At 50.6% G+C, this 27983-nt stretch overlaps 9 protein-coding genes across 9 annotated transcripts; 5 read left to right on the forward strand and 4 right to left on the reverse strand.

Annotated features, from left to right (window-relative positions):
* Positions 1–47: 47 nt before the first annotated feature.
* Positions 48–2085, reverse strand: hsp70 (molecular chaperone Hsp70; the record flags this gene model as incomplete). Its single annotated transcript, XM_043295119.1, has 3 exons — positions 48–174; positions 235–1277; positions 1339–2085. 3 exons carry the CDS (start codon positions 2083–2085, stop codon positions 48–50), a joined length of 1917 nt encoding a protein of 638 aa, XP_043151054.1.
* Positions 2086–4100: 2015 nt separating this feature from the next.
* Aud_010277 (histone H2A.Z-specific chaperone CHZ1) lies at positions 4101–4653 on the forward strand (the record flags this gene model as incomplete). Its single annotated transcript, XM_043295120.1, has 3 exons — positions 4101–4268; positions 4333–4342; positions 4460–4653. The coding sequence occupies 3 exons, from the start codon at positions 4101–4103 to the stop codon at positions 4651–4653; spliced, it is 372 nt and encodes a 123-aa protein (XP_043151055.1).
* Positions 4654–5303: 650 nt separating this feature from the next.
* On the forward strand, positions 5304–6003 carry Aud_010278 (SNARE domain- containing protein; the record flags this gene model as incomplete). The annotated part of the gene is made up of 4 exons (XM_043295121.1): positions 5304–5314; positions 5379–5582; positions 5639–5732; positions 5800–6003. 4 exons carry the CDS (start codon positions 5304–5306, stop codon positions 6001–6003), a joined length of 513 nt encoding a protein of 170 aa, XP_043151056.1.
* A 623-nt stretch (positions 6004–6626) lies between these two features.
* Positions 6627–7842, reverse strand: Aud_010279 (uncharacterized protein; the record flags this gene model as incomplete). Its single annotated transcript, XM_043295122.1, has 2 exons — positions 6627–7745; positions 7810–7842. 2 exons carry the CDS (start codon positions 7840–7842, stop codon positions 6627–6629), a joined length of 1152 nt encoding a protein of 383 aa, XP_043151057.1.
* Positions 7843–13476: 5634 nt separating this feature from the next.
* Positions 13477–20095, forward strand: Aud_010280 (glutamate synthase (NADH); the record flags this gene model as incomplete). The annotated part of the gene is made up of 4 exons (XM_043295123.1): positions 13477–13652; positions 13743–13783; positions 13859–19871; positions 19945–20095. 4 exons carry the CDS (start codon positions 13477–13479, stop codon positions 20093–20095), a joined length of 6381 nt encoding a protein of 2126 aa, XP_043151058.1.
* A 752-nt stretch (positions 20096–20847) lies between these two features.
* Aud_010281 (uncharacterized protein) lies at positions 20848–21444 on the reverse strand (the record flags this gene model as incomplete). Its single annotated transcript, XM_043295124.1, has 1 exon — positions 20848–21444. One exon carries the CDS (start codon positions 21442–21444, stop codon positions 20848–20850), a length of 597 nt encoding a protein of 198 aa, XP_043151059.1.
* A 541-nt stretch (positions 21445–21985) lies between these two features.
* On the reverse strand, positions 21986–22669 carry Aud_010282 (EMI1 family protein; the record flags this gene model as incomplete). The annotated part of the gene is made up of 1 exon (XM_043295125.1): positions 21986–22669. One exon carries the CDS (start codon positions 22667–22669, stop codon positions 21986–21988), a length of 684 nt encoding a protein of 227 aa, XP_043151060.1.
* Positions 22670–23031: 362 nt separating this feature from the next.
* yme2 (putative RNA12 protein) lies at positions 23032–25630 on the forward strand (the record flags this gene model as incomplete). Its single annotated transcript, XM_043295126.1, has 3 exons — positions 23032–23215; positions 23277–25019; positions 25074–25630. 3 exons carry the CDS (start codon positions 23032–23034, stop codon positions 25628–25630), a joined length of 2484 nt encoding a protein of 827 aa, XP_043151061.1.
* A 591-nt stretch (positions 25631–26221) lies between these two features.
* Positions 26222–27962, forward strand: Aud_010284 (cytochrome P450; the record flags this gene model as incomplete). Its single annotated transcript, XM_043295127.1, has 2 exons — positions 26222–26439; positions 26498–27962. The coding sequence occupies 2 exons, from the start codon at positions 26222–26224 to the stop codon at positions 27960–27962; spliced, it is 1683 nt and encodes a 560-aa protein (XP_043151062.1).
* Between the last annotated feature and the right edge of the window lie 21 nt (positions 27963–27983).

Below are 27983 nucleotides of genomic sequence, written 5' to 3' on the forward strand. Positions count from 1 at the left end.
ACAAGGCAAAAGAGAAAAAAGGAAAGAAACATCGCTGAGCTAGACGTTTAGTCAAGCTCCTCAGGGCGCTCCTCGACCTCGTCAGCAGTGCGGGTAGCACCACCGGGGGCGGCACCGCCAGGGGCGGCACCAGCGGCACCACCGTAAGCAGCGGAGATGATAGGGTTGGCAACACTGGAGTAAACGTTAGCATACAGTCGACATGAAAACTAAAGGGATATAGATGAAACATACCTCTCAAGCTCCTTCTGCTGGGACTCGTACTCGTCCTTGGTGGCGGTCTGGTTGTTGTCGAGCCAGCTGATGATCTCCTCGACCTTGCCGGAGACCTTCTCCTTGTCGGCATCGCTGATGTTGAGCTTGCCCTCGCTGATGGTGTTCTTGAGGGAGTAGGCGTAGGACTCGAGACCGTTCTTGGCCTGGATACGGGAAGCCTCGGCCTCATCCTCCTCCTTGTACTTCTCGGCATCAGCCAGCATGCGCTCAATTTCTTCCTTGGAAAGACGGCCCTTGTCGTTGGTGATGGTGATCTTGTTGGTCTTGCCGGTACCCTTCTCGACGGCAGAGACGTTCATGATACCGTTGGCATCGACATCGAAGGTGACCTCAATCTGGGGAACACCACGGGGGGCAGGGGGAATGCCGGTAAGCTCGAACTTACCAAGGAGGTTGTTGTCCTTGGTACGAGCACGCTCACCCTCGTAGACCTGGATTAGCACACCGGGCTGGTTGTCGGAGTAGGTGGAGAAGGTCTCAGACTTCTTGGTGGGGATGGTAGTGTTCCGCTTGATCAGAGGAGTCATGACACCACCAGCGGTCTCGATACCGAGAGAGAGGGGAGCAACGTCGAGCAGCAGGATCTCGTTGGTGGACTTGGAAGAGGTGTCACCAGACAGGATAGCAGCCTGGACGGCGGCACCGTAGGCGACGGCCTCATCGGGGTTGATGGACTTGTTGGCCTCCTTGTTGAAGAAGTCGGCGACGAGACGCTGGATCTTGGGGATACGGGTGGAACCACCGACGAGGACGATCTCGTGGACGGAGGACTTGTCGATCTTGGCGTCACGCAGGACGCGCTCAACAGGCTCCATGGTGGAGCGGAAGAGGTCCTGGCAGAGCTCCTCGAAACGGGCACGGGTGATGGAAGTGTAGAAGTCAATACCCTCAAAGAGAGAGTCAATCTCAATGGAGGTCTGAGCAGCAGAAGAGAGGGTACGCTTGGCACGCTCGCATGCGGTGCGAAGACGACGCAGGGCACGCGCGTTGGTGGTGAGATCCTGTTTATGAAAGTTAGGCATTGTTCGAAAGACAGATCATTGGGAAATTGGGACCAAATACCTTCTTGTGTTTCCGTTTGAATTCGTTTACGAAGTGGTTAACCAGACGGTTGTCGAAGTCCTCACCACCCAGGTGAGTGTCACCAGCGGTAGCCTTGACCTCGAAGATACCCTCCTCAATGGTCAGAAGGGAAACATCGAAAGTACCACCACCAAGATCGAAGATCAGGACGTTACGCTCGCCCTCGGCCTTCTTGTCAAGACCGTAGGCAATGGCAGCGGCAGTAGGCTCGTTGATGATACGGAGGACGTTCAGGCCGGCGATGAGACCAGCATCCTTGGTGGCCTGACGCTGAGAGTCGTTGAAGTAGGCGGGGACAGTGATGACAGCGTTGTTGACAGTACCACCGAGGTAGGCCTCAGCGGTCTCACGCATCTTGGTCAGGACCATGGAGGAGATCTCTTCAGGAGTGAACTGCTTGGTCTCGCCCTTGAACTCAACCTCAATGACGGGCTTGCTGGCCTTCTCGATGACCTTGAAGGGCCAGTGCTTCATATCAGACTGAACCTCAGCATCTTGGAACCGACGACCGATCAGACGCTTAGCATCGAAGACGGTGTTGTGAGGGTTCATGGCGACCTGGTTCTTGGCGGCATCACCGATGAGACGCTCGGTGTCGGTGAAAGCCACGAACGAGGGAGTAGTACGGTTACCCTGGTCGTTGGCGATGATTTCAATGCGGTCATCTCTGAAGACACCCACACAGGAGTAGGTGGTACCCAAGTCAATACCGACAGCGGGAGCCATTGTGAATGAGAAGTGAGGGGTTCGTTAGGATAAGAAGAGGGTATAGGTAGATCGTGAAGGTAGAGTAGGAGAGAGGTGATTAATGTACAGTCTCTAAGGGAGGAAGAAGAGAGACAATAGGAAGTTCTAGTGAGAAGATTGTGTGTGTGAGAAATTTGAGTCTGAGAGAGTCAGGGAATTGTGCGAGCGAAATCATTGATATAGTGGAGGGCGGTGAGTTCAGCTCCAGCGAAGCTTCTAGCAGGACGGAGCTTCGATGAGCATCCATCGTGTTCGACGGGCTTCTATCAGGGAAATTAGCTGGATCGGGCCAATTCTACAGGTGTCGCGATGATTGGTGTCAATTCAAGAACTATCAGGCCATGTTCTGGACCTTTCCGTTAGTTTACCAGCGGTTTCTCGATGAATTGGGCTTATGTGTCTTGCAACTCTAGTCTCCAAGCATCTGGTGGAGGATGATTCCATGAGTAATTTTTTTTTTCCCTTTTTAGGCTGCAGATGGCGGGGTCGCCGGATGACGTAACAATCTTCCAATTTTTTCTGTCTTGTCTGGCTTCTACGGAGTACTTTCACTACCATCTATCTATCTACAGAACAATTCTTGATAATATTCAGCATTATAATCTCTATAATGAAATGAAATAAATTGATTCAGCACATAGATCTCGTCGTCATGATGACTCTTAGCGGAAAGCCTAATAGAGCAGCAGTTCCGTGGCTGAGACTCCCAGTTTCCGCCAGTGTCTTTGGTGGGGTATGGATACTTCTCCCCATTTCTTTCATCTACCAGTCTGACGTTCACCAGTGCGGTGGCTGCATCATACCTGGGTACCTAATTGCTTCGCCAGAGTAGGGACGCCACTTGGACAGATCTAGCTACCTCTGGAAGCAGTACCTGGAGGTGGAAGCATATCACCTTCCCATTGTCTCCGTTGTTTCATGACAGCTTCAAGGTTTCAGTTTCTAGAGATCTATGATCGCCATTGACAGATTTGGCTTCCCTGGCCTACCTACATAGCTCTCAACTCCCTCATCCCCAGACTGGAGAATTTTGCTCTCAAGCGCTTGAGCTCTGCCTGTTGGATATTTTGACATGGAGCTCGGAATATACTGAGTTGACACTCATTGCCTTCAAGATCGATGTTCGGTTGCCATGGTAACAGGAGGGATCTCACAGTTTGCTCTTCTTCTTGCAGACCGTCCTCTGCATAGATACAAGCCATAATTAGATAGACCTCTATGGAGAACTCAGGTATTGAAACGTTCCCACAGATCATCGCTATTTAGATGCTCCTAGTCTTGGGCTGGTTCAGCCAAGGAGATGTTGTTCGACATTGAAGTCCAACTCCTCTTATGAGCGTCCCTGCTTATGATCATTGCCCTATCAATCGCCTATAGAACCTTCCACAGCTGATCTTTGTGCAGTTTGACCAGCACTAGAGGGACGATGGGCTCGTCTTGCACTGAAACATTCAGAAGCATTCAGGCGCCCTGCTGATATTTGCTGTCTTGCTTGGTCTCGAGTTCAGACAGCTTTAGAGAGACCTTCAGGTTCACACATCGTTAGCTGGTTAACCCAGAACTAGGACAGTAGTCTCAAGTATGAATACTCCATCTGCGTTTATGCTCCCCTTGTTGAGCAGGGATATGGATTCTACAAGCCTCAGGCCGCATTAAATAATCAATCCTGAAAAGGTCTAGGGCATCTCTCTGCTGATCAATCGAGTGATCAGCCAATCAGCACTCGGGGACTTGAGGAGACAGGTCTTAGGTGCATCTCCCTTGCGGCTGATGTGTTTTTGGTTTCCTGTCCGCAGCTCTTGTTGTTATCATTCCTCTACGACAATAAGTTCTGTCCTCACTCCGTACACTACTTAAGGTCCTTCTGTACTTCTTCTCAAGATCACTTTTGGAAGTCTCCTTGCAATTGCTTCCCCCTGTTTAGAACTTACTCATCTCCGTCACCTAGTTCTTGCCTAATATCTGTACTCCGAGACACTTCGAAACAAACCACAATGGGCGACAACCACCAGGCTACTCTCAGCAACGATCCTGCTGCCAATGCTCCTGATGCGGCTGCTGTGGATAAGGGCAAGGGCAAGGGCAAGGCCATTGAGGAGCCTTCCCTGGAAATGAGCATGGACGAGGAAGAGGACAGTGATGAAAGCGAAGCCGAGGAAATGGTGAGTTCGCATCATCCCATGTGATGTACAATTCAGAAGCTCAAGCTAACTCATCTACTCATAGATGGCGGACGGTATGTGGCATTCTATACTCAGATTTTCCTTTTCTCTTTTTTCCCCTTTCTTGAAGACTTCTGGAATATTCGCATGGTTTCAAAGGGTTAGATCATGCTAACCTAACCATTCTACAGATGATGACGATGATGACCACGACAATCTCGAACCCATCTCTGAAGAAAATATCATTTCTGGAGGTCGTCGGACACGAGGCAAGACCATCGACTTCCAGGAGGCAGCCGAGAAGCTGAAGGCCGAGGATGAGATGGACGACGAGGACGATGACGATGAGGAATTCCAACCTAACGACGAGGACATGCGCGATTGATTAAAAGACGTCTTATGGAGCCATCAAAATATCCTGGGAATGGGGATTAATGAATGGGACATTCATGGCAGGCGCAGGTTCATTGGGGGCTTTTTGTTTCTATTCCAGTTAAATCATTCTTCTTTCGAGTATGCGAACATACTGTGACGAAACAATTTATTCACACTAAGTCTGTAAACATTATCACCCTGAAGACAAGAGAACCCGAACCTAGTATGTGATCGGTATGATAATTTCTAAACCCCTCATCCCATCCTGATCCTCGCGTGAATACTTGCAGCAGCTGTACAATTCTCCATCTCGGAAATCAGATCTCTTTCTATTTGTCGGTCGAATCCCTTTGGAGGCCCCTAGAAAACATTCAACATCTTGTACATCGTCGCTCACGTGCGGCCGTTGAGCGAGTCACAGACACCCAAGTGGCAACTCCGTGTTGTTGTTTCGATTGTCTCGCCGCAAGCAGATCGCAAAGCTTCGTTCATACGATGCAGTTCGGGATCTGGTTGAGATATACAAGCTAATCCTGCAAGCTCTGCATATTTGAAAACTGATCATCATGCGCACAAATTAGTTGGCAGTGAGAATCCTTCGTCAATCGGTGTTCTCGGTGTCTCCTGAATTGCATCATCTCCCATTTACGACGATCTGTAATGTCTTCACGGTATGACCGATCAGCGTTTACCATGGCGTCCTTGGATATCTTGCACTAACTTGATTTCTTCCAGATTTCCACGTTCTTCGCTGCATCAGCGCGATCCCCGCGCCTCCTCTTCTCTCTTCGATTCCTACGGCGGTGGTTCTCGACCCGCCAGCCGCTCACCGGCCAGCGTGGGCGGATATAGTTATGGGGGTTACTCTGCCCCAAATGCCGATGGGTACATGAACGGGGGCTCCACAGGTGGTTTCCGAAAGGCCACCCCAAATGCGAAGTGAGTCTTGCCCGCAGACACACCTCTCAATGCCGGTTTGATGCTCATGGGTCAAGGGGCCAATATTCCGACGCAGTCCTCGATCATCTCGAGTCGCAAAATGACGCCCAGGTTGAAGGTATCAGTGCGAAAGTCAAGATGTTGAAGGATGTGAGTCCGTCATTCTTGCTGTTTATCCAGAGTAACATCAGGAACCTGATGCTGATACTTCTGCCAGCTTACACTCGCTATCGGCGATGAAATTCGTGATACATCTACCATCTCCGAACTCAACGATGCATTCGACAACACTCGCGTCCGCCTCCGTGGTAACATGACTCGCATGCTCCGAATGGCCGAGCGTACGGGTGTTGGCTGGCGTGTATGGCTGGGTTTCTTCCTGGCTGTTTTCCTGATCTTCGCATACGTGTGGCTGACTTAGGCCCTATGTCGGACGAACTGCCTACAATTGATAATTCCTGATACCTCAATCCGGCGACATTTCCGCTCGCCGTCACAGCACAGTGCACTGCGTCTACATAATAACTCACCCTCGTGGGCATACATAACTGATTCCCTATAATGTCTTCTACTTCACTGCTGCATAGTCCATTCTGTGGCGTTCTCCGGCGTTGTATGTTGCACACTGTGCGAAAGCCATGCTGAACACTATTGTTTCCGTCAGTTTGCTATTCTTTTTTCTCGGCAATGTCATGTCACCACTTGGCACATGAGTTGATATGGTCTTGAATTGCTTAACGGTGGCTCATGCTTTTCACTCACATACTGTAATATCTTGCTCGCACGACATGTATGTATATATAGTCTCATTGGGTAGGAGCGAAACTAGAAGGAAAGTTTTATCTTATAGATCTTATGTCTTCTCTTCGCTTCTATATCATGCCGAATCAAGTTGCGCGTCCAATGAAAACCCTGTACCAACTCCGTCCCGTTGATGAACCCAGACCTTAAAGCCAAACGCCCGAATTCCCGATAATCTAAAACAGTAAGTATGAATACTTAGTACCTGGCAACCATAGCTGTCCGTTATCCGGAAGGTTAGAGTCATTCAAGACCATCCCTTCCACTACGCCGCCTTGGAAATCGTCCAAACCCACTTTGGCGGCTTGTTTGGCTTGCCAACGACGCACGAAGATCACCGTCGTCGAACATCATGCCACTAGAGTCGAACGCGTCGCCGCCACCGCTCCAGCGTTGTAGAAATCGTGTCTGGGCTGGCGTTTCCCGGCTGGAACGGGCGGATGGCGGTGGCAAGCCACGGTTGCTGGATATGCTGGCTCGAAGACCCTGTGCAGCAAATTGGTCATGCGAGAAGCTCTGGTCATCTTCGTCGTCGAACTCGGCATCGGTGTCGGTGTGCTGCCATTCTTCCTGTTCTTCTTCCTGTTCTTCTTCCTGTTCCGATCCGTCCTCCGCGGCCTCGGGAACCTCGTCGTCCAGATCACGCTCCATCCCAAATGCTTCTTCGTCGCCATCTTCGACTACGTCGCTCATGTCTTCGCTCTCGTAATCATCTGCTGCGCTGGGGATTTCGTCGTCCAGGTTGGCTTGGTTGTCAAAATCCACAGTTTCCTCCACATCCTCCTCGACTTCATCATCATCATCGTCATCATCGGCGAACGCTTCAGGAATGTCATCATCTAGATCCCGCTCCATGTATCCCTCCTCATCCACGTCTTCGTGCTCTTCCAGTCCCTCCTCTCCTTCCTCCACGAGCCCGTCCGCATCCGCATCAGGAATATCGTCATCCAAATCCCGCTCCATGCCCGTATCATCCGCCTGGTCATGCATCGGATTCCCAAACTCATCCAAGCCGGGATCAGCAGCAGCCGCAGCCGCAGCAGCCATCTCAGCCGCCGCGGCCGCGAGGGCCTCCTCGCGCTCGGCCTCCTCCTCCTTCATACCCAGCATGGTCTTGGAGCATCCCGCCGGTTTGATCCACGAGTATCCGAACGAAGCGATATTGTTTTTGCGGGCGCGGAGAGCGCGCTCCTCGAGCTGCAATGACGACAGGCTGTTGCCGGTGGTAGCTGCTGCTCGTCCATTCGGGGCATTCTGTCCATTGCGACGAGAATGGCCGTGCGGCGGCGCGTCCCCGGGCGACTGAAGGTGTTGATATGAGTTGCGGTGGAATTGAGAGGAGCCGAACCAGAGTTCATGCGACTGTTTGGATGGATGTTAGTTCTTTGCATGAGGGAGCTTCCAGTGCAATTAGGGATTAGCATACGTCGCGCGGCGTAATCAAGGGAAGTGACAGCATTGTCGTATATTTGGCTTTTTTTCCCCTCCTTGAGTGAAGCTTCCGTCGTGGAAAACCTCGGTGCCCAGGGATGCTCGGGCCAAGCACACACAGGACCTCACTGCTTTCTGCAAGAATATCGATTGTTCTTGGCAAATGTTTCTTTCGGACCAACAGTCATTACACGCCAGCCGCGGTCGATTGGACTTGTAGATAGAGTGTGCTTATGACGTGTGTTCAAATGATGAAGAGCAAGTGCGGAGAAGAAAAACGAAAAATAGAAAACAATGAAGCTCCACTATTGCGCGGGGAACCGTCTTTCGTATCTCCAAAGCCAACCTAAAACAATCCAACCATCTACTGCTTGCCTACAACATCCATTGAGGGTCGAAGACGAGAAGAGAGAATTAAGCGCTACATCTTTGAATAAAATTGGCCTCGCTCATCAATCCCAGCTACGGCGCCCAGCATATATTTAAAGTAGCAACCTTCGGAAGCTTCATAGCACATATGATGATATCATACACAGAAGTCAAGGGTCTTATGCCAAGATGGAAGTTTGACATCAATGTCACTAAAATGCTCGATTTAACTACTATAGAATCTAGATATATGCACTATGCAACCCTTTGAGGTATTCAGGTAGCATTGGAGTCTCGTCAACCATCCACTCGTGAATGCACTATATCCTAGCCTTTTGGACAAAAGGGTCGTGTCGTAGAGAAAGAAGCCATTCAAGACTCGGTCTGTGAGATCAGGTCAGTAGTAGCTCCTAAACGAAATATCGGCAATCTCTGCGACTCTCAAGCAACCTAGCCCAGTCCATAATTGAAGAAGTGTCTGGACAGGGCGCGATTCTGAGACTGCATTGTGTCACTGCAAGGCGTCTGGAGACAATCAATTGCAATGCTTTAGCAGACAAGAACCATCAGAACACAGTGGCAGGCATCTCTGGATCAATCTGTGCTGTCTTTGAGCAAGAGATCATGCCATGAAGCACAATTCCTCTCTCACGGGAATCTTTCAGAAAGATGAGTAATGGCGTCTCGCTTCGGAGCGGAAAATTGGCTGCAATATTGTATTGCAGAGCTGAAAAGGTTCATAGATGTAAACCGGGAGCTATGAACCGGAATATGACTGTATCTATCTTGTGGCGAGATTCGAAATGGCAGCGTTTCAATTCGAAACTGCTGGTAACGGAATTTAGTGCTGGCGACCATCCATGCAGCCCACAACGTTGTCCATACCGCCCTCTCCCTCGCTAGCGGTCTTTGGACTTTGGAGTTGTGGCCGTACAGTGCCTCGGAGCGTGGAGAGAGTCCGATTTCGGGGGTTACAACGGGCTTTCCGCAAATTCCCGAACAGTTGCAGTCTTCCGCTCCATCAATTATATCAATTCCGGTGAACCAAAAGCGGACAAGACTGGTCAGGAAACCTCGGAATTTTCCGGAAGAAAGCAACATTGGCACTCCGCTGGGTCACATGATGTCTGGGGTAATCTGCTGTATCGTATCTTACCCGAGAGAACGATGGGAGAGAGAGAACAGCTCACATGCCGAAGGGTATTACAGCATCGTGAGGCTGCCGCTAATTGGCCTGTCTGGTCCTGCCAGGCCCATTAATAATTTCCCAGGCTGCATACTGTGTAGTTAAGTGAATCCCTTAACGAGTCGACAGCTGTGAGTCACATTATTTTTGAGTCCCAGTAGACTTCGTCTGCTTTCGGAAGTCATGATCCTAGGCGATATGATTCGTTCACCCTTCCCGTGGTCGTGTATTCTTCGTCAGGAGGTAGGCATGATTCAAGTGGTTTCACGTGAAACAGGAAAGTATCCTGTAGAAGTCCATCAATCGGCCGAAGGGTCCTGCAATTTATTTGTCTGTCGCAGAATGAGGTCGACAGCATGAGTGAGATGATCGACGGAGAGTCGATTACAAACATGATCGAATGAACCGTAGCTCTTCACCTTCGCTATTGCCTTTGTTTGCCATGATCGATGAGTCGAAAAGGTCAATCATCGAGTTTCCTTGGTGAATATTGGTAACCGATGAGAAGACCCATATGTTGAATACGTTGTGTAGGCTGGTACCTACCCAGGTAGCCTAGGTACGGAGTAGATACCTGAAGGCACTCGTTTCGAGGTGTAGTGGACGCTGCGGACACTCGGGAGATTGGAAATCGATTGATTTATGTATTATTATTATCATCACATTTCTTCAGTTAAGCTCTTATCGCGCGTGTCTGAGTCGGGATTGACAAGCCCACGCTGGCAAGTCCGAAACTCAATCATATGGAAAGTTAGCAGGGGTTGCAATGCATGCATTAGTGCACCCAAGTTGCGTACCGCTCGTATTCCGGGGGTGCTGGTTAATTCCACGACGCCTATTGGTCGGGGTCATACACCATCATGGGGAGGAGGGGAGGGAACCGAGGGAGGGGGTAAGAGTGGGTTTTCCCCAGGTGTGTATCTCAGGATTCTGGACTTCTATGGAGTACGGAGTAACGAAGAAGGTAGGTCTGGCCTGATTTGAAATGGACAAAACAGTCAAGAATACTGGTACTGGTGAGTGATCTTTGGTACATCGTAAGAGAAGAATACGGGGATCGGAGCCGAATCAATAATGTACGGAGTAGATTACTATTTACATTGAAGCGCGATAAGCTGCTTGATCATTTGATGACCTCAAAGAATGAGATGGCATAATTTGAACAAGCCAATCTGCACGCAATTTGATAACCGCTCGGAGGTCCCGACATCGGGGTTCACTGGCTAAGGACAGCAGGAATAATTTGGGAAAGGATGGAGGACGGGGAGGGGAGAGGAAGCAAGGGAAGAATCCAGGACGGAAGAGGTAAGGCGCTAGCTTGGCCGTTGTCGGAAGTCGTGGTTTACAGGATTATTCTGGGCGGACATTCGACTCCAAGGCTCTAATGGAGGGCAACGGACCAACGGTAACCTCTCCGTGCCAGTAGTTTACCCGGCTTTGCTCAGCAACTTGAATCATGAAACTTATCGTAATAATACATCGTCGGTATGAGCTTGTACACTCAAGTTTATGGAGATAGTATCAAATGTTTACTCCGTACCATTCTACAATTTGAAAACCAAAACCCCCCATACATCTCTATTGACTGAGGAAAATCTACTCTGTACAGTATATTCAATTTTCGTTAATGTTCAGCGTGGGGTACTCCATTCTGGCTGAAATGTAACCTAGTGTGAGTGTGACGGTTTACAGCACATGTGGACAAGAGCCAGCCACTGGTCAGCATTCAACGTTGATAGCGCCAGCACGGAGTCGACACCCAGTCCTGAGCTAAGGCTGGATTTCAAGGCCATCTGTCGCTCAGTGCACGCCGTTGTCGGCTGGTGGCTTCCACCAGAATCCTTCGGGTGCGCCTCTAGCTGGCTTGCAGTGTCGTGCATTCTAAATTAATTTTTTTTTCTCACTCTCTTTCCCTTCTGTTTGCCAGTGCCTACTACACTTCCAAATTACCAATGAGCGCTCGATCAATACTTGGGAACGTCCCTTCTGCCTGCCTCGCGTTAAGGTCCTCTATAGACACCCAGGGTAGATAATTGAAATCCTCAACCAGAGGACAACCTAAGCTAAATCCTTGTACTGCCCCACATAGGACACCCACCCAGTTGGTTACCAGCCATGCGGCCATTCTGCTGCTAAGTCTAATAATATTAAGACTGCAAGTTTGCGAGCATCTCAGAGCCGGGATCTCCTTGGGAAAGGGCGGAAGCCTGTCGAAGACTGGAACAGTTATTGCCCCTGTGCATAGTGCGTACAATTGACTATACGTGGACGAATCAACCATACCCAAATTGGGTTACTGCAGTGCGAATTACCATCATCAATTGCCTTCTCCGTATAGGCTCTCAGTATTAAAGCGATTGATATGGAATCTTTTCAGATCTTGTCACTTTGCCTTCACATAAGAGATGCGCAACAGATGCCGTCTTCTTGTCAGTCCGCAAAAGTCAATCAGAAGTGTTGACAATTAGACTGTAACCAAGGCAGACTACAATACGCGCTAATGACTGAGGTGGCATGAGATTTGTACACAAGTACCGCAGTATTCATATGGCTTTCAGGGCTGATGGATGGGCTTGATGCCAGTCACATCCACATGAGCGTTCCGAGGCAAAATCCAATCATTCATTACTGTTGAAGAATGGACTCCAGCTGTTTATGAATATGTCCCTCCTGAATGGATCATCCCCATGGATGGATACCGTTCCAAACGAACGGTGTATTGTATCTCGGCTCGGGTGGTAAATCAATTGAACCAAACTCATGCGCTAGCGTCGTCTTCTTTTGCTTTATTTTTTAAGAATAATCTACAGCCAGAAGCTAAGGCTCATGTGCCCCACTGGGTTTGGATCTTGACGTAGTGAAAACCTAATCTTTTTAGGTCCAAGGTTGAAAAGCCTCTCTTCTGATTGGTGGACGATGTCTTATCTTCCTCCTGTTGGAACAACCTACTAACGCACTGCTCATGCTGGAATTCCCCTCCATCTTCAAATTTACAGGATATGTACTCCATATGTCCGGACCTTCTCTTTGGCAAGGATTATAGAATCAATGATCTTCCTTGAAATCAGTATTATGTAAAACCCCTTCTGATCAATGTGGCAAGTGCCGAGAATGCTCCTCTCCTGCTCTGGGAATTGTGTACGGAGCACTCCGTAGGTTAGAAGGAAAACCGTCTCACCCGAAGCGGGATTGAACGGGCGCAAAGGAATAGCAAATGTACCTTTTTCCGGCGAGGACAACAGTGGGCATCAGTCTTCACAGAAAATAAATGCAGTGCTTAGATTCTTTTGTCACAGGGGATATGCACACATCGTACTATCGATTTGCTTTGTTTATCCATGTCGCCTGTCATCCTACTGTACAGAGTAAGGAGTCCACTAAAATACTGGATACAGTGCCTTGCATCCTACCCATGAAGTAGATACCAGATAGTAAATGATGAAAAACTGCATTTCGCCACGGTGGAAGTCCTCCTTGACATGTCCCAGTTCCTCAGCAGCAAATCTACAGACATTGATAGTCCTCCTTACTTCTAGCACTCAAGCAATAGTAGCGTTATTCCAATTTGTCACACTACTAAACAGCAGCTATACGAAATAATATAGCCTATAGGTACCTACTTACCAGGAGAGTCCCATCGACATCCGTACAATTCGCCCATCGGAGTCTCGTGGTGGATTCCCCGGACCTCACCCTCCCGTACGGTATCAGTGTATCGTTCGTTACTCACCATGGAATTACTCTGTAGGCTTGGTCGTCCCGCTCCACTGCCTCTGGCTATTTCTCCCCCCCCTCCTCCTCCCCCTCCCTCATTTATTTTCTGATCTTCCTTTCCTCCTTTCTTTCTTCCTTCTTTGATCTCCTCTTACCATCACTTTCGAAGTTGGACGCTGGGTCAAACGCCATCTAGACTTCCCTAATCTCCCATAGAACCCGCGTTTTTGACCCCGAATACCTGTGACGACAGTCTAGACGCATCGTTCTTTCTATACAGCTACTCGACGGCCGCCCCCCGGTCTTGTCTGCGACGTCCCTACTCTCAGACCCAGTGCAGCGACAGCCTTCCCAACCCTGTAATTCCATTCTCTGTCGGTCGCCGGCGGAAGAATGGGTCTTAACTTGCAGGAAATCTATGGCCAAAATATAGTTGAAGAGCAGAAACCGAACGAATATTCGGAGTACCAGCCAAAGCGTGGCTATGGCTGGGCTAACACTTTGCCCGAGAGGCAGGGTCTCTATGACCCCGAATATGAGAAGGACGCTTGCGGTGTAGGATTTGCTGCGTATGTTGCACATCTCCCCACGGATGTGATCCAGTGGCCAGAAATGGTCCGGAAGTAGCATTGACTAACTTGACTTCTGCGGTTAACTAGTCACATCAAGGGCAAACCAAGCCACAAAATCGTCAGCGATGGTAGGATCTTCCCTTTGGTAATCGCCAGGGAGCACGATTGAGTAACAGCTCGCTGACCTCCTTCTTCATTGACAGCCCGCAATCTGCTTTGCAATATGACGCATCGAGGAGCTGTTGGCTCTGATGCACGAGACGGTGATGGTGCCGGTGTCATGACCAGTATTCCGCACAAATTTTTTGTTAAGAATTTTGCCCGAGAAGTTGGCGTTGACCTTCCTCCGCTGGGCCAGTATGCCGTCGGTAACTTGTTTTTCAAGCCCGATCAGGAGTCTCTTAAGGAGTCTACCGCCAAGCTCGAGGAAATTGCAGAATCTCTCGGTCTGCGAGTTCTAGGGTGGCGTGAGGTCCCTCGCGACTCAACCATCTTGGGTCCTGCTGCTCTGTCCAGAGAGCCGATCATCATGCAGCCATTCGTGGTCTTGAAGTCCGCATATGGTGAGGGAAATAAGCCAGAAAACACCGACCCTGAGTCGTTCGACGAGAGGACTTTCGAGCGCCAGCTCTATGTTCTTCGGAAACGAGCCACTCACGTCATTGGACTCGCTAATTGGTTCTATCTGTGCTCCCTCAGTAACAGAAACATTGTCTACAAGGGCCAATTGGCCCCTGTTCAGGTATACCAGTACTACCATGACCTCGTCAATGTTGATTACGAAGCGCACTTCGCTCTCGTCCACTCCCGATTCTCTACCAACACATTCCCGTCTTGGGACCGTGCACAGCCTCTGCGATGGGCTGCCCACAACGGTGAAATCAACACCTTGCGCGGAAACAAGAACTGGATGAGAGCTAGAGAAGGCCTTCTTAAGTCTGACATCTTCGGTGACGAGCTGGATTCTCTGTACCCGATCGTTGAAGACGGTGGCTCTGACTCGGCTGCCTTCGATAATGTCCTGGAGTTGTTGATGATCAACGGTGTTCTTTCTCTGCCCGAGGCGGTCATGATCATGATTCCCGAGGCTTGGCAGGATAACCCGGCCATGGACCCTGCCAAAGCTGCCTTCTATGAGTGGGCTGCTTGTCAGATGGAGCCTTGGGATGGACCTGCGCTCTTCACTTTCTCTGATGGGCGTTACTGTGGTGCGAACTTGGACCGCAATGGTCTGCGTCCTTGCCGTTTCTATGTGACCGATGATGACCGTATTATCTGTGCCTCGGAAGTCGGTGCCGTGGACATTGACCCGGAAAGAGTCGTTCAAAAGGGTCGTCTACAGCCTGGAAAGATGCTTCTGGTTGATACTGTGGCCGGTCGTATCATCGATGATGCTGAACTGAAGCACACTGTCGCCCACCGTCAAGACTTTGCCGCATGGCTCGACAAGGAACTTTTGAAACTGCCTGACATCAATCGGACGTTGCTCGAACAGAATGTTGATCTTAGTTACACACTCGACGACACCACTGTTCAAAATGACCCTCGGCTCAAGGCCTTCGGTTATTCTTTCGAGCAGGTCAGTCTGCTTCTCGGTCCTATGGCTGCGGATTCGAAGGAAGCCCTCGGTTCAATGGGCAATGATGCTCCATTGGCCTGCATGGCGCAGCAGCCTCGCCTTCTTTACGAATACTTCCGCCAGCTCTTCGCTCAAGTCACTAACCCTCCCATTGACCCTATTCGGGAGGCCGTTGTCATGTCTCTCGAGTGCTATGTCGGTCCTCAGGGCAATCTGTTGGAGATGGATGCCTCGCAGTGCAACCGTCTGCGTCTTCCCTCCCCCATCTTAAGCATCCCCGAGTTTAACGCCATCAAGAACATCAGCCAGGTCTACAATGACTGGACGGTGAAGATCATCGACATCACCTTCGAGAAGAAGAAGGGTGTCCCTGGTTACCTCGAGGCCCTCGATGCCATTTGCGATGCTACCACCGACGCAATCCAGAATGGTGACAAGATCATTGTCCTCTCTGACCGGGCAACCTCCGCGGATCGTGTTCCTGTGTCCGCATTGCTTGCTACTGGTCTGGTGCACCATCACATGGTCCGCAATAAGTGGAGATCACTTGCGGCTCTCGTCGTCGAAACTGCGGAGGCTCGTGAAGTCCACCACATGTGTGTCTTGGTTGGTTATGGTGCTGACGCCGTCAATCCCTACCTGGCCATGGAGTGTATTCTCAAGATGAACCGGGAGAAGTTGATTCGCAAGCAACTTTCCGATGAGAAGGTCATTGAGAACTACAAGGCTTCTTGCGACGGAGGTATCCTGAAAGTCATGAGCAAGATGGGTATTTCTACCCTGCAATCATACAAGGGTGCCCAAATTTTCGAGGCTCTCGGTATTGACGACAGCGTCATTGACCGATGTTTCGCTGGAACTGCGAGCCGTATCCGTGGATTGACTTTTGAGCTGATCGCTCAGGATGCATATGCCTTCCACGAACGCGGATACCCATCTCGTTCCATCATTGAAATCCCCGGGCTTCCTGAATCGGGCGAGTACCACTGGCGTGACGGAGGTGAGGCGCACATCAACGACCCCGTCAGTATCGCCAATGTCCAAGACGCTGTCCGTACCAAGAACGACAAGTCTTACGAGGCTTACGCGAAGGCAGCACATGAGCAGATCAAGAACTGCACTCTGCGTGGTATGCTCGAGTTCGACTTCGAGCAACGGAGCCCCATTCCTATCGACCAGGTTGAGCCTTGGACTGAAATCGTCCGTCGTTTTGTGACAGGTGCCATGTCGTACGGATCCATCTCCATGGAATCTCACTCCACGCTGGCCATTGCCATGAACCGTCTTGGTGGTAAATCCAACACGGGTGAAGGTGGTGAAGACCCTGAGCGTAGCAAACGATTGGAGAATGGTGATACCATGCGGTCTGCCATCAAGCAAATTGCCTCCGGCCGTTTCGGTGTGACCTCCCACTACCTTGCTGATGCCGACGAGCTGCAGATCAAGATGGCCCAGGGCGCTAAGCCTGGAGAAGGTGGTGAGCTACCCGGCCACAAGGTCGTCGGCCCCATTGCCCACACCCGTTACTCCACTCCCGGTGTCGGTCTTATCTCACCTCCACCTCACCACGACATTTACTCAATTGAGGACCTGAAGCAGCTTATCTATGATCTCAAGTGTTCCAATCCTCGGTCCCGCGTTTCCGTGAAACTGGTGTCTGAAGTTGGTGTCGGTATCGTAGCCTCCGGTGTCGCCAAGGCCAAGGCTGATCATATTCTGATTTCCGGTCACGACGGTGGTACTGGTGCTTCTCGCTGGACTGGTATCAAATACGCCGGTCTTCCATGGGAACTGGGTCTCGCTGAGACCCATCAGACTCTGGTCCTCAACGATCTGCGTGGTCGTGTTGTGGTTCAGACTGACGGTCAACTTCGCACCGGTCGTGATATCGCTATCGCCTGTTTGCTGGGTGCTGAAGAATTCGGGTTTGCCACCACTCCCCTGATCGCTCTTGGTTGCATCATGATGCGGAAATGTCATCTGAATACTTGTCCTGTTGGTATCGCAACTCAGGATCCCGAACTCCGCCAAAAGTTCAAGGGCACACCCGAGCACGTGATCAACTTCTTCTATTATGTGGCTAATGAGATGCGTGCTATCATGGCCAAGCTGGGCATTCGGACGGTCAACGAGATGGTTGGACGTGCTGAGTTGCTCAAGGTCAGGGAGGACATTAGAAGCGCTAAGCAGGAGAGGATTGACCTCTCCCTCATCCTGACTCCCGCTCACTCTCTCCGTCCTGGTGTGGCTACTTACAATGTCCGCAAGCAAGACCACCGTCTGCATGTCCGACTTGACAACAAGCTGATCGCGGAGTCAGAACTGGCGCTGGAGAAGGGTTTGCCTTGCAGAGTTGAGTGTGATATTGTCAATACTGACCGTGCCCTGGGCGCTACTCTGTCGTACCAGGTCAGTCGCCGCTATGGTGGAGCCGGTCTTCCTCAAGATACCATCCACGCCAACATCAAGGGCTCTGCTGGTCAGTCCTTCGGTGCTTTCCTTGCTCCTGGTATTACTCTCGAACTTGAGGGTGACGCCAACGATTATGTGGGCAAGGGTCTTTCTGGCGGTCGTCTCATTGTCTATCCCCCTCGCGGTGCTGCCTACAAGGCAGAGGAGAACATCATTATCGGTAACACCTGTCTCTACGGTGCTACCCGGGGTACCTGCTACTTCCGTGGTGTGGCCGCTGAACGTTTCGCTGTTCGTAACTCCGGTGCTACTGCTGTTGTTGAAGGTGTTGGTGACCACGGTTGTGAGTACATGACCGGTGGTCGTGTGCTCATTCTTGGCTCGACCGGTCGTAACTTCGCTGCTGGTATGTCCGGTGGTATCGCCTATGTCTTGGACATGAACCAAGATTTCCTCTCCAAGGTCAATATGGAGATGGTCGAGGTTTCGGGCCTCGAAGACCCTGCTGAGATCGCCTTTGTCCGCGGTTTAATCGAGGACCACCACCACTACACTGGCTCAGAACTGGCCGCTCGTATCCTTCTGGACTTTACCCGTGCTCTTCCCCACTTTGTCAAGGTGTTGCCTACTGACTACAAGCGCATTCTGGATGAGGAAGCTGCCAAGGCCGCTGCCGCTAAGAAGGCCGAGTTCACTATTCCCCAGCTTCCCAGCACTCCTGCCGAGAAGTCCAAGCCCAAGACGGAAGGAGAGGAGAAGAAGGCCGAGATGCTGGACATCGAAGACAGTGTGAGCGACTCAAAGACTGAGAAGAAGAGGTCCGCTTTGATTCTTGACAAGACGAGGGGTTTCATGAAGTACAGCCGGCGCAGCGAGAAATACCGCAACCCGGCTACTCGTACCCGTGACTGGGCCGAGCTGTCGAGCCGTCTCAGTGAGGATGAGCTCAAGTACCAGTCCGCTCGTTGCATGGACTGTGGTGTCCCCTTCTGCCAATCTGACACCGGTTGCCCTATCTCCAACATCATTCCCAAGTGGAACGAGCTGGTGTTCCAAAATCAATGGCAGGATGCTCTCAACCGTTTACTCATGACCAACAACTTCCCGGAATTCACTGGTCGTGTCTGCCCTGCCCCTTGCGAAGGCGCTTGTGTGCTGGGCATCAATGAAGACCCTGTGGGTATTAAGTCTATTGAATGTGCCATCATCGACCGTGGCTTTGAGATGGGCTGGATGGTCCCTCGGCCCCCTAAGACGCGCACTGGCAAGACAGTCGCTGTTATTGGATCCGGGCCCGCTGGTCTCGCCGCTGCAGACCAGCTTAACCGTGCCGGACACAGCGTCACTGTCTACGAGCGTGCTGACCGTATTGGCGGTCTGCTGATGTACGGTATCCCCAACATGAAGCTTGATAAGAAGATCGTCCAACGCCGTGTCGATCTCATGGCCGCTGAGGGTGTCAAGTTCGTCACCAACACTGCCGTTGGCCCTGACAGCGAGGTGTCCCTGAACTCGCTGCGCCAGAGCAATGACGCCGTCATCATCGCCACTGGTGCCACTGTTGCCCGCGATCTGAAGGTCCCTGGCCGTGAGCTGGACGGGGTACATTATGCCATGCAGTTCCTGCACCGCAACACGAAGTCTCTTCTCGACTCGGGTCTCTCTGACGGCGAGTACATCTCCGCTAAGGACAAGCACGTTGTTGTCATTGGTGGTGGTGACACTGGTAACGACTGTATTGGTACCTCTGTTCGCCATGGTGCCAAGTCTGTTGTTAACTTCGAGTTGCTGCCTCAGCCTCCACCAGAGCGTGCCCGTGACAACCCATGGCCCCAGTGGCCCCGTATTTACCGTGTCGACTACGGCCACTCTGAGGTCAAGACCCACATGGGCAAGGATCCTCGCGAGTACTGTGTCATGTCTACTGAGTTTGTCGACGACGGTAACGGTCACGTCAAGGGTATCAACACTGTCCGCGTCGAATGGACCAAGAGCGCCTCTGGCGGTTGGGATATGAAGACCATTGAAGGTAGCGAACAGTTCTTCCCTGCGGACCTTGTTCTCCTTTCGATGGGTTTCCTCGGTCCTGAAGACCGCCTTCTGGGCGATGAAATTGAGCGCGATGCCCGTAAGAACGTCAAGACGCCTCCAGGTCATTATTCAACCAGTGTGTCCGGCGTCTTTGCTGCTGGTGACTGCCGCCGAGGACAGTCGCTCATTGTCTGGTAAGTCTACACCAATCCCAAATTGACTCAAGGCTGGGTAAACCAACGGATCGTAACTAACACTGTCTTCTAGGGGTATCAACGAAGGTCGTCAATGTGCTCGTGAAGTTGACAGCTTCCTGATGGACACCAGCTCTCAGCTTCCTGTGACTGGTGGTATCGTACGCCGGCCAGCCATTGACGTGATACCAAAGACAAGCGAGACCACTACTGTTGTCGCCTAGACGATTGTGAGCTTGCTATCTCTGGGACTGTGACAGTATTTTCATGATGATAAATGATTCAAGATATCTTTCTTTTGTTGTTGAAAAGTTCGTTGACCGATCCCAAATCCATTACAGGGTGGTCAATTGTATCTACCATGTTAGGCGCATCACGATTACATGGATGTGGCAGAGGGAGGCTCACTGACTCTTTTCATTTCGGTCTCCTCACTTTCTGATTATTCTTCGGAGAAAGGCGAGTTTGCTTTTGGTTGCAGCGTCGTTTTACAGGATCTTATGGTGAACATTCAAGGTGTCGCCGGAGCTTTTACGATTCCCGCAAGTTCTATGTCTTACATTTTATGTAGATATCCTTTTCTATCATCAATCTGAGTCTCATTTTATATTTAATGCGTTTTGGTGTTTCAAATGGAACCCTTCCAAAAACCCAAAAAAAAGAGTAATTTCTGTCTGACAAAATGGAGGATTGACCTCGAGTCTTAGTGTAAATTTGCAGGCAGGAATGTGAATGCGTACCTCATCCGTCTGCAGTTTCATTCCGTCGAGGATGTTCTTGATTGCTGATAATCGCTCCTCGACCATTCGGGTGTCCGAGAAAAGAGTTGGAACTCTTCGGGTCTATTCTGCTTTTGAGAGCCTTTATTGGAAGTAAGACTTACCTTCCTCTTCGCTAAGCTATCTTTATTCCTGACGCTAGGAGATGGCTATCTGGATGTTGTGACACTGCGCTATTCGTTCTGCATTGACTCATTTTAAAGCGATTTTCTCGAGGTGGGCCTGGATGGAGAGTGAGATGGCGACCTGACGAAGCCGAACGTATCTTCCAAATATTGTCTCCTTGCCTTTTGGAAAAGGTATTTCTCGTCCTGACACATGACCTCATCCAGAACCACGTCACCAGAGAAATACTCCATAGCGTTGTAGTACATGTTCAGACGGTTGGTAGACTCGTCCACCATGGCCCGAAGGTTCCTCTGCACCATCTCCTGATCCGAGGGAGTGGGCGGTTTCATGCATGGCTTGACTGCGACTCTGCATGAGGAGCGATAGCCACCAGGGCTGCGCTCGCATTCACGCTCGCGGCTTCTGTAGTCGGGTCTCGGAATCTCAGTGACGGGACCCCAGCGGACGGTCTTTCTGGCGGGCGGGGCATCGTCTTGCTGGTGGTTATCGCTGTGTCTTTCGTGCAACTGCATGCGTTCCAGCGGATTCCTGCAGTCTTCGTCAGTGTGGGAGCCGTGACTGCACGCGAAGCGGTCTGAGAAGCGCCGTCGTCTGCGAGAACGACGTCGTGGCGGTGGGGACGACGGTGGTGATCGGGGCCTTGGAGGTGAATGTGAGCAGCCCATGATGACGATGATTAGGAACAGGAGGTGATTTAGACGGGATCTCATCATGAAGCTAGAATTAGGGGAATGGGGGAATGCAGGAATTGTTGAGTTCCATTTTTTTTCCCGCTGTGCGTTCCCTTTGCTTTTATAATCATAGTTGTCTGCTGAGCCCCTGAGGTCTGGGACAGTGATATGAGACACACGTTGACTTGGAGCCTTGATACTGAGCCTCGATGGTTGATGAACAATGAGAACAAGTGCATCGGTGAGGATCTTCTTTGTCCTTGTTCTAGACACAATGCTTTATGTGTCACCGGCGGGGAGCTTGCTTTCTCCGAATCGTCGAGTCATGAAAGAGCAGCTATCCATGTATGAGACTACGGCAACGAGTCAAGGATATTAAGACTTTTCACTCAGTAGTATCCCAGTCGCTAAACATAAGATGTACTCCGTAGTTCACAATATATAATACAATCGTCCCAGAACGGACAGTTATCCAATCCAGAAGGTATGAAAGAGGCACAAGGAAGACAGGGCCAAGAAAAAACAAAGAATGGCTCTATATCCCACCAGCGTTGCGACTTGCTTCCTCCTCGGCCTTCATCTCCCTCTCCAGTGCGGCAAAATCCCCCTGGAAAGCATGCTGTACTGGTTCCCTCCGAAGGTCCCAGACATCCTCACTGCTCGGCCCCGTCTTGTACTTGACGGCCTTTTTCCGGTAGTGGTCCCGAATCACTTTCTTGCGCTCCTCGTCCGCCATTCCGCGGGCCTTCATGCACAGCCAGAAATTATCCCAGTGTTCGCTGCACGACCGCAGCTCGCCGTAGCGGTATACGTTCACAAACTGGCCTCCAAACGACTGGCAGAAAAACGCATAGTCAAAAGCAGAGCGGCAGGACATGGTATCGGGGTAGAGAGACTCGGGGGCGATCGAAGCTGGAGTTTGCGGAGGGCCGGAGGGTGATGTTGACGATGGGGATAGGGGAGATTCTGAGACATTGGACGACTGCTGTGGTGATTTTGTTCGTGATACGTCGGCTTTTAAGCTCTCCAGTAACTGGTTGAACTCTGCATCCGCTTGTTCCTCGAGACTCAACGGCCGAGACTGCGACGATGGCGGCGTGGTGTCTGGTGTCTCTGCTGCCGGTGATGGCTGCGGCGCCGCATTGTCGGACAAAGAAGGCATAGAGGAGGTCGCTTGAGGTTCCTCCTTTGAGGGGGATGATCTCCAAAGCCAGCCCATTATGGGTTTATCGGGTGCTGGGGGATTATGGGATGGAGAGATCTCTTTGTCTTGTGGATCGAGTTATCCACATCAATAATATACGCATTTTAATGCAAAAACGATCTTCGTCTTCGGAGGTGTAAATTTCGCAGTTCATCCCGCAAACGAGCTGTGACGGTAATCTGGAGCAACTTATAAACTTTCGTGTAATAAATGTTGTTACATGCTGTATTGGCTTTACAAATGCGCTCATGATCGACGTCATACGTAGGTACCAAGCTTCCCCTCATAATAAAGTACTCTTGGATATAAATCCATCACAATCATCTTCGGCAACACTCTTCTCCAATCTTCAAAAAAAGAATGTCATCCGCGCCGCGATGATGCGAACTCGAATCCCGGGTTTGGTACCTCGAATCTGCCAGACCCCTCTATCCTGGAAACCTCCTGCTACACAACTGACTCGAGCCCGCTATGCAAGATTGAATTCTTCACATGCAGTGTCATGGCTCGAGACAGGACACATTGATCTGAAAAAGGATGAGGGACTCTTTTTTGTCAATAGTAAGACCTTGCCTACCTTCCATGTGTCACCCCTACGCATAAGTTAATGCTTCAAAAATAGATATCTTTCCGTCCCAACTCCAATGGCTGCTGCGGGGTCCGCTGGGTGGTTTGCGGTCCTATGAGGAGGCCGTGAAGCGCATCGACAGACCGCATTTGGCGGCATCGGATACTTTTCAGATCATCCAACGAGTGGTTCCAGAGAACCTCAATATCCAAGTTAAAGAGGTCGTTCCGCGGTTCAGGGAAGGCGGCGCGTTTGTCAAGTACACTCGTCCAAGCAATATCAACGACGCCGACATTGAAGCCTCTATCAAAGAGAACCTGAAAGAGCATCCCATCAGGCCCTGGTTCAATCCTTTTCAAAAAGTCCAAGTATGTCGCGTCATTGGAAGGCCCTGGATAGAAGATCTCTATCGCATTCCAAGCCCCCGCCTCAAGGTTGCCTTCCACCCTGTGTCTCCCGAAGCATCAGCGGCAGATCTGAGCACGGAGACTCTATACACTCTATTTCGCCCCTATGGGAAGATCAGAGACATAGAGAAACAACCGTCTGACTCGAAGGTCACGCCCAGATATGCCTTTGTGGAATTTTCTCGGCCCAAGTACGCTGGTATGGCGAAGAACTGTATGCACGGATTCACTGTCCCAGAACAAGAGGGTGGCGGCAAATCGGGTACTCGGCTGAAGATCAAGTACGAACGGAAGATCAAGCTATCCATGGTCAAGGACTGGCTTTTGAGTCATCCCAGAATCGTGATTCCAGTGCTCGCCGCCCTTTTGGCCGCCATCACCGTCATCATCTTCGATCCAATGCGGACATTTTTCATCAAACTGAAAATAAAGTCGACACTTCAGACCGAAGAGAATGGCGTGATGCAATGGATCCGCAAACAGGCGAACAAAGCAAACATCATTTATTTTGGTCGTAAAGGGGCGGATCCTCGCGGGCTCACGGCCATATGGGAGGACCGTCAGGACGACATTACTCGACTGCAATCCTGGCTCATGGAGAATGTGGAAACTTTCATCGTTGTTCATGGACCTCGTGGCTCGGGCAAGCGGGAGCTTGTATTGGACCGGGCGCTGGTCAACTACAAATATAAGATAGTCATCGACTGTAAACAAATCCAAGACGCACGGGGTGACAGTGCGAAAATTGCCAGGGCAGCCAGTCAGGTAGGCTACCGACCGGTTTTCTCATGGATGAACAGCATCAGCAGTTTTATCGATCTCGCGGCACAGGGAATGATTGGAACCAAAGCAGGGTTCTCGGAGACGCTGGACGCCCAGCTGAGCAACATCTGGCAAAACACTGCTACCGCTTTGAAGAAAGTGACCTTGGAGCATAGGAAGAAAGATGACAAGGAGTCGCACTTGACCGACGAAGAGTATCTTGAGGCTCATCCCGAGCTTCGCCCAGTGGTGATAATTGACAACTACCTGCACAATGCTTCCGAGAGCAGCGTCGTGTACGACAAGATCACCGAGTGGGCCGCTGGCCTAACGGCCGGCAACATTGCCCATGTCATATTCCTCACGACCGATGTCTCGTACGCCAAACCTTTGAGCAAAGCGTTGCCAAATTCGGTTTTCCGCACAATCACCCTGGGTGACTGTTCTTTGGAGGTCGGCAGGAAGTTTGTTATGAATCACTTGGCATATGAGTCAAAGGATGGGAAGACTCAGCCACGGCGTGCTGAAGAGCTGGAGGACCTAGACGCTTGCATTGAGACCTTGGGAGGCAGGGTGACAGATCTTGAATTCATGGCACACCGTATTGAGGCAGGAGAGACACCACGAGGTACGTCAAGTGCACCGGCCACGCTCTATGATAGATGACTAACATACGCTCAAGGCGCGGTCAACCGCATTATCGAACAGTCGGCATCTGAAATTCTCAAGATGTTCCTTTTGACGCCGGAAACTATAGAGCAGTCGTGGACCCACGAACAGGCTTGGTATCTGATCAAAAAGCTTGCAGAGTGCAAAGGTGGTGCTCTGTCTTACAATGAAGTTGTTCTCTCCGAGCTCTTCAAAGACAATGGCGAGATCACCCTTCGAGCTCTCGAGCACGCCGAACTCATTTCAATCGCCGCCGTCAACGGCTGCCCTCATACAATCCGGCCTGGAAAGCCCGTTCTTCGCGCAGCGTTCAAGAAGGTCACCGAGAACAAAGCGTTGAGCAGTCGCATGGACCTCGCAATCATAGCACAGAAGATCAACAAAGAGAATAAGAGCATCGGAAAATACGAGGAAGAACTCAGCCTGCTGGGCTCTCTGCCTAAGCAGCCGCGGGAGCTGACAGGCAGGATCCAATGGTTGCTCGACAAGGTATACAGTTCGCAAAACAAGATTGCGAAATATGAGAAGGAAAGTGCATTTCTACAGAAGGTTCTTCAAAGCGAGCATTGATTGGATGATGTATGAGTCGTGTGAGTCGGGTCAACCGGTATGTCGGATGAAGTGATAATGTATATACTATATCAATTAAGTCCTATTCAAATTCTGAATTCGCTCGAGAGTGGCGGGTTTAAACATAGCGATGCACCTCATGATACCAGTTTGAGTGTTTGACCCTCACAGAGGATGAGGAGGATAACTTAACCCTGTTGAGTAAGCGGCCAGTGTAAAATTACGGTTTCATGATTACACAATGTTGCACTATCTTGGTGAGACTCAGGTATCTGCCGTCCATGTGTCTTTTGCCCTTGTAGATTGATTGAATAATTCTTGCCATCTTGAAAATGTGTTGTTCTCTGTATTAAGTACCTTATATTTGCTCCCAACATTGAAACAGGGTTTATTGCCTCTTCTTTTTGTTTTTGGCCTGCTTATTTACATTTCGTTTGGCTTGTCTTCATATGTCTGTTTTGCCTCTCTTGGTCCTTTAGCATTCCATCCATTGCCAGGGCAGTCTCCCCTTCACAGCCTCTGTTCGGTTTCATCGGACGGGGAATAATGGGAAATCATAAGTTAGCCCCAAGCAGTCTGCTACGATTGTCTATGGACGATGTTCGAGAGTCGATATGGCCGACATTGCTGGGTATTCTTCTCTTCTCATGTCTCGCTACCCGCATCATTACTGGCCTCAAAAGCTGGCCCGATAAGAGGACAGATGCAGGACGTCCAAGATCAGTAAGGGTGGTCCCATACTGGCTTCCATGGTTGGGACATAGCATTCCGTTTGGCTGGGATCATATCGACTTTGTTCGAAGGACAAGGTTCGTGCCTACATTGCCTATCAGTTGTAGAGAGTTAAGTGGCTGACTGGAAAGATAGAGATTACATGAACGAAGCTGTATTTGGCATCATCTTGGGTGGCACAAAGCACGATGTCGTAGTGTCACCGTCGCTCACTAGGGCCGTCCTGGCCTCCCGAGACACATCTTCTACTTCATTGATCAATTACGCATTGGAAAAGGTCGGGGGTGATAAGGGCGCGATTCGTAACCTCAGCGCCCCTGAACACCATATCATCCATCATAATATCCCCAATCTCTTCATGCGAGAACCGTTTCTCACAGAGGCTTCCAAGGTCGCCAAGTACATCACTGAACGTGAGACTCCTAATCTGGTGACGTTCTGTCGTAGCATGGTTGACCAGGCGCCGTGGGAGCGCAGGAGCGAAGCTGAAGTTATCGATGGGCAGGAGAAGCCTATGGCTGAAGTGAACCTTTTTGCTCTTGTGAGAAACTTCGTGGGCCACATCAGCACATCCGTGTCCATGGGACAAGCTCTTCTTGAAGTCTTTCCGAATCTACTTGATGATATGTGGGCGTTTGATAACAGATTCCCTGCCCTGTCGCTTGGTGCTCCCCGCTGGTTACCATTGCCAGGTCTTTCGGCCGCATATGCAGCCCGTGATCGTATTTTGGATGCTCTTGCCGCCTACCACCAGGCATTCATCTCTTGGGATGAAGGAATTGATCCTGGTATCAAGTTTCGCGATCTTGACGATGTATCAGAGCCGATGAAGCAAAGGATCCGGAAATTCAAAGAACTCGGACTATCGCCAAGATCAAGCGCCCCTGGTCATTTGTCTCTATTCTGGGCCCTGAACGCCAACTCACCCAATGTCGTTTTCTGGCACATTCTTCGCATCTACTCTGACCCTGCTCTTCTGGAGGAAATCCGGAAGGAAATTGCTCCTTTTGCAAAGGTCCATAGGCCCAGTCGCGAGGAGACAGGGCTCCCATTCCAAGAACCACCCAAGGCCTCCCTTGATCCGGATGGGTTATTTCGATCTTGCCCACTACTCAAAGCCAGCTTCTATGAGACCATGCGGTTAGATTCAGCAGGGCTTTCCTTTCGTGAAGTCACCTCTGACTTGACCGTTACTGAGTCCCCTGAAGATGCAGCAGCTGCCAATTTAGCGGAACCACGCACTTACCGGGTCGGAAAAGGGGGAAACGTAATCATGGCTCACGGGGTAGTCCAGAAAGACCCCCAACTCTTTTCCAACCCGGAGCAGTTCGATCCGCTACGGTTTGTCGTCACAGATCCAAACACAGGCGCACAAAAGGCGGACATGCACACCATTTGTCCATTCGGGGCCGGCGTTTCTGGTTGCAAGGGTCGTGCTTTCGCTGAAAGAACGATTCTACTCTTCTCTGCTGCAATCATTTCAATGTGGGACATCGAGCCGGCAAATGGCAAACAATTCACAATTCCAGGACATAGGCCTTCGAGCGGAGCGTATTTGCCTAAAAATGACATTAGAGCACGCTTGCGAATGCGCGTATAGACATTGGAAAGATTGCAACTC

Source organism: Aspergillus udagawae (assembly GCF_001078395.1).
Source record: "Aspergillus udagawae IFM 46973 DNA, scaffold_9, whole genome shotgun sequence".
Taxonomy (NCBI): Eukaryota; Fungi; Ascomycota; class Eurotiomycetes; order Eurotiales; family Aspergillaceae; genus Aspergillus; species Aspergillus udagawae.